The sequence below is a fragment of the Cnephaeus nilssonii genome (genome assembly GCF_951640355.1).
Source record: "Cnephaeus nilssonii genome assembly, chromosome: 17".
In the NCBI taxonomy this organism is placed as follows: domain Eukaryota; kingdom Metazoa; phylum Chordata; class Mammalia; order Chiroptera; family Vespertilionidae; genus Cnephaeus; species Cnephaeus nilssonii.
Window position 1 is genome coordinate 30,326,706 of NC_137088.1, and position 5,545 is coordinate 30,332,250.

Consider the following 5,545-nt stretch of genomic DNA (forward strand, 5'->3'; position numbering starts at 1 on the left):
AGCCTGGGGCCTGGCAGTCAGCGTGTGTCCTCTGAGGGCAGCCCAGTGTGAAACCTGGGGCTGAGAGCATTTGCTTCGCAGCTCTCTTCCCCGTGAATCCCTGGCGTGTGCAGAAATAGCTCTGTGGGTAGCTGTTTGTGATTGCCACTTCCGCCAGCCTCGGTCCCCCCTGTGTAAATGGGTCGCCCTCTTTTGCAGGGCTGTTGGGAGAAAGTGGACTCGACATGCACCCTGGTCTACTTTGCCGGTAAGGCCAAACGCCAAAGACTCCATCCTCAGCTGACCAAGACCTGCCATGCATGTAACCCTCACATCCCTCCCTTAGCTGGGCAGCGTTCAACATTCAATACAGCCGAGAGTTCTGGAGTGCCCGCCGTGTGCCAGGCTCTGTCCCAGGTCCAGAGGACACTGAGAGCGGGTAGAGGACTAGATCCCTAGCACTGGGAAGCTGTCGCCTCTGTGGTGCCACAGCGCACCCAAGATTTGGTGGCACCAGTGTGTCCCTGACACAGACACAGGACAAAGGGCTTTGGGACTTTACTACAGACAGAGGAAGCTAATGGTAACTGACATGAGGGCAAGCCCCCATCCCCTGGGGAAAGTGGAGGTCAGGGGGAAGCGAGGCCCCCAGGGAAGTGTGTATCCAGTTCCACCATGTAGCAGCAACAAACCTCTATTTGTTACCTGCGCCCGACTCCCCAGTCACCAACCCCTCTGGGCCTCGAATCAGGTCCCTGTAAGTCCTGGGACAGTGCTTACGGTAGAGGTTTTCCACCAGCGTGTTGCTGCCTCTCACCACCCCCTTCCCTTCCTGATTCATGTAGTTCCACAGGTGCAGGGCGTAGGAGTCATTGAAGCTCGGCTCTGGGGTCCACACTTCATAGTAGCGCTTCCACTCAGGGTAGGAGATGGGGTAAAATCTTCGGGGGTGTAGGAAGGACAAGTTCAAACACCGGAGGTCGCTCAACCCCTGGAAGTCTTGGAGTTTGCACCACACTCTCAGCATCCTCGTCATCAGCTCGGGACCCTGGTTGCCCCAGATGTATGAATTGTAGTGCTCCACAAAGTTTTCCATGCACTGCCACAGGAAGGCGTGGCGGGGGAGGAAGCCAAACACCCCGTTGCTGGAGTACCGAGAAGCCTGCGCCGCCAGGAAGTTCTCCGCAGGGATGGGCCTGATGGAGATAACGTCCGTGTCCATGTAGACGCCCCCGTACTTCCAGATGATGGCCAGGCGGGACGCGTCTGAGCTGACGTGGAGCCAGTTTCTCTCTGCACTGGCGTTGACCTGCAGGAGCAGGTGCAAATCAGACCCAGCGGCGGAGGGGTGGGGTGGGTGGGGGGGTCGGGGGGTTACAGCAGGAGGCCAGGCAAAATTGGGCTTTTGGCAAATAGATTGTTGGGAAGCTGGCTTGCTGCCCCTCCCCAGCTGCCCTGGCACAGTGGGTCATCCCTAATAGCTGGCCCCAGCTATCCTCAGGTGGTCTAACTGGGCCAGGACAAACCACATCAGCCCCCCCCCCTTCCCCCCACCAAGGGTCACTAGACACTAGCCCTGGTGTATGATTAGTTTGTGAAAAATGAATGTAGCATCTCCCAAAAGAATTTAAACTGAGATTTCTCTTCCCAAGGAGCAAAACGCAGCTTAGGTAGTGTTAGTTGAGCCCAGGTGTGGGGAGGCGGGGACCAGAGGGCTGCCTGGTCTTGTACAGTCCTGGCGCGCCCCCTAGCGGGAGAGCACTGAGAGCCGCCGGGACCCAGCCTGCATGTGCCCTTCACCTGGTCCCTCTCCACTCCCAGCCCCTGCCCAGCGCCTGCCCTGCCGCTGCCCAGGGCCACGCTAGTCGTCACCTATTTGTTAGAAACCCTGTGCTGGCGACTGCAGATGACATCTCAGTCTGGTGGGTCGCTCCACCTCCTGCTCACGGCTCCAATTTGAGATTTCCTGGCTCTTCAGGGGAAGAGATGGGAGCGCTGGGATCTACTAGTAAAGTCACATGGGGCAAGAGTGAAACTGACCAATTCCCTTGACCCCTTCCTCCCCCTACACACACACACACACACACACACACACACACACACACACACACACTCAGGCCTGTCGCTTAGTCTACAAAATCTCTCTAGCTGACAACTAGGGGCAGGTGTGTCCTTCACTCAGGAAATCCACCCAGGAAAGCCCCAGACTCTGAGAATGAGGGAGGTGGCACAGTTTTCCTCTTTTGTAAATGAGTACTGTAGTGGGTTGAATAATGGCCACACGAAGATATCAGGTCCTAAGTCCTGGGACCTATAACTGTTACCTCCCGGAGAAAGGGGTCTTTGCAGATGTGATACATTGGGGCTGTTGAGATGGAGAGAGTATCCTTGAATATCTTGATGGACCCTAAATGCAATGATAAGTGTTCTTTATAGTAAGGTTGATGGAGAGTTCACACACACACACACACACAACACACACACAGGAAAGGGATGTGAAGATGGAGGTAGAGGCTGGAGTGACCAGCTCCACAGGAAGGAGTGTTTTCTAGAGCCCCCACACCCCTGGGGGAATGGGCCCTGCCAGCACCTGATACCCACCCAGCGATACTGGTTTGGGATCTCTGGCCTCCACAACTGGAGGCAATACATTTCTATTCTCTTAAGTCACCAAGTTTGTGGCATTTTATTACACAGCCTTAGGAAATCAACACAAATACCTTCATAAATGGCCTCAATCCTGCCTCTTGACCTGCAAAACCTAAAGTACTGACTTTCTGACATTTGGTCTAGCCCAGTGGTCGGCAAACTCATTGGTCAACAGAGCCAAATATCAACAGTACAACGATTGAAATTTCTTTGGAGAGCCAAATTTTTTCAACTTAAACTTCTTCTAACGCCACTTCTTCAAAATAGACTCGCCCAGGCCGTGGTATTTTGTGGAAGAGCCACACTCAAGGGGCCAAAGAGCTGCATGTGGCTCGCAAGCTGCAGTTTGCCGACCACGGGTCTAGCCTATGATTACAGCTTACTAGACAGGCGCTTTAACCAACTAAGCAACGGCATGATTACAGCTTAGATAGGACTTTATATAGTAAGAAAATGTTATTATTTTTATGTCATATTTTAGTAACTTTTTAAAAAATAATTTTATAAAATTAACATATTCTCATTACTGAATTCACTCCCAATTCATACTAAAACACCTACTATTACCATGTGTGTTGTTTTTTTTCTTCAGGTCTTTTTCTTCCAAATAGATTGGGGGAGGGGAGTTGCATAGCTAAAATAATCTTACATTGTAATGCAAGAGTATTTAATTTTATGTTGTAGTCTTCATAAGGTGGCACAGTTTAAAGCTCCATAATGGAATCATTGAATGGTTCTACTATAAGTTCCTTAAACATTACTTGATTGTGGGTCCTCATGAGAGAAATACTTAATTGAAGTATTACTTCCTTATTCTGCTATTTTACTAAGATGAAGATTACAAAATTCTGAATTTCCAGGAGTTTCTTGATTATCCTATATAATAAAAGCCTAATATGCAAATCTACGGAATGACAGAACAACCGACAGAATGACCGGTCGCTATGATGCACACTGACCATCAGGGGGCAGATGCTCAGCACAGGAGCTGCCCCTAGCCCGCAGGCCCCAGGCCAGCCAAGGCAGGTACCAACAGGGGCCCCCTGATCGCCCCGCCAGTCACCCCACAGATCGGCCCTGATCACCAGCCAGGCCTAGGGACCGTACCCATGCACAAATTTCATGCACCGGGCCTCTATTATCTTAATATAACCCAATCTTATACAGCAGTACCCGACCTGATCCCTTGTGAATTTTCTCTTTACATAATTTTCAAGTGAAATCTTGCCTAGTTTCCTCTTAAGGTGCAAAAATAGTTTAACATGGATGGGTTTAAAACTGGCGGGAAAAAATAAGGAGTATACACAGCTAGAAAAAATACAGAAACTCATTCCGTCAAGAATAGTCTCAAACGGAACCTAGATACTAAGACAAAAAGCTAGAAACAAAAGACAGCAGGAAAAGGTAAGTAACTTATGGTCTCTCCCAATTACTTGAAGCAGAGCTCAACCCAGGCAAGAGTTAAAGGATCTGCCTGACTGGTGTGGCTCAGTGGTTGAACGTCGACCCATGAACCAGGAGGTCACTGTTGCGTTCTGGTCAGAGCACATGCCTGGGTGTGGGCTCAATCCCCAGTAGGAGGCGTGCAGGAGGCAGCTGATCGACTATCCTCTCTCATCATTGAAGTATCTCTCTCCCTCTTTTTCTCTCTAAAAATCAATAAAAACATATTTTTTAAAAATAATAAGAGTTAAAGGCTCTGGGTTCTAGTCCTGTCTCTCACACTGAGTCCTTACCCTCAGTTTACCCTTCTATAGAATGAGTAGTTGTCTGTGGTCCCTCCCAACATGGGCATTCTGAGATTCTCTGAACACTTACTTGAGTGTACCATGAAGACAATGGTGTGTCTTCAAACAGGCTTTTCATATCCAAAGGGATGAGGAAAACATTGTCTATTGCTGAGAGGAGGGAAAAGGCTGGGTGCGTGGAGTTTGGGGGCAGCTGCAGGGAACTGCTGAGACCCTTCATGAAGAACACCACCGGCTGCGCAGGATAAACCTTGGCAGCGGACTCCACAGCGCAGGAGACCAGCGGGGACGGCTCCATTCTCTCCGAGGTCTCTAGGAACACAATGCTGCGTCCCTTGCCCAGAAGGGCTTCCGGCCCCTGCTGGGACTTGTGGGGGGGCAGGCAGGAGAAGAGGCAGCTGGACTTCAGGGTGAGCTGGAAGAGGAAGCCACAGGAGAGCAGCAGGATGACCAACAGGGAGAGCTGGAGCTCCTTCAGCATGTCCACTTCTCCCTTCTGCCCGCTCCTTTAAGTCAACACAATTCATTAAAAATCACATCCACAAAACCGGACAAAGATAGCACACGTAAAAACAATAAAAAAGAATATCACTGCTAAGCTTAGATTTTTTAAATCCCAAATGAAATATAAACAAATCAAGTCATGCAGAATTCAAAAGAAAAATGCTTTAACTGGAGTTTAACTGAGGAATTTAGGGTGATTCAAAATAGGGGGAGAAATGCATGCCAAGAACAGGATACAATTCTGTTCAACAGAAGGCGTGCAGGAGGCAGCCGATCAATGATCCTCTGCTAAGTCTAACCAAGGCAATAAAACAAGAGAAAATAATGTCTGCTATGAATTCTAGAAAGGATGAGGCAAAGACATCACTAGTTGTAGAAACTATGATTGCCCACCTAAAAAATTCAAGAAAATTTACTAAGAAACTAATAGAACTAAGAAGAAAATTAACCAGGGAAGCAAACTGAAGTCTAGAGTTAAAGAACTTGCCAAGATCACACAGTTAGCAGAGCCATGCCTCTAACTTGGGGCTTGCCTGTCCCTGTAGGGCCCCCTTCTTTATCTCCAGGAGAGCAGAGATCTCACTTGTTCGGTGGTCTGTTTCTCGCATTCCATATGACTTTTTTAGAAAATACAAAGCCAATGGGTCAGAGCTTACCTTCTAGCC

The 5,545-nt window shown here is 49.2% G+C and overlaps 1 protein-coding gene across 1 annotated transcript; it reads right to left on the reverse strand.

Annotated features, from left to right (window-relative positions):
* Positions 1-673: 673 nt before the first annotated feature.
* On the reverse strand, positions 674-4,857 carry A4GNT (alpha-1,4-N-acetylglucosaminyltransferase; the record flags this gene model as incomplete). Its single annotated transcript, XM_079795464.1, has 2 exons — positions 674-1,288; positions 4,447-4,857. 2 exons carry the CDS (start codon positions 4,855-4,857, stop codon positions 674-676), a joined length of 1,026 nt encoding a protein of 341 aa, XP_079651590.1.
* Between the last annotated feature and the right edge of the window lie 688 nt (positions 4,858-5,545).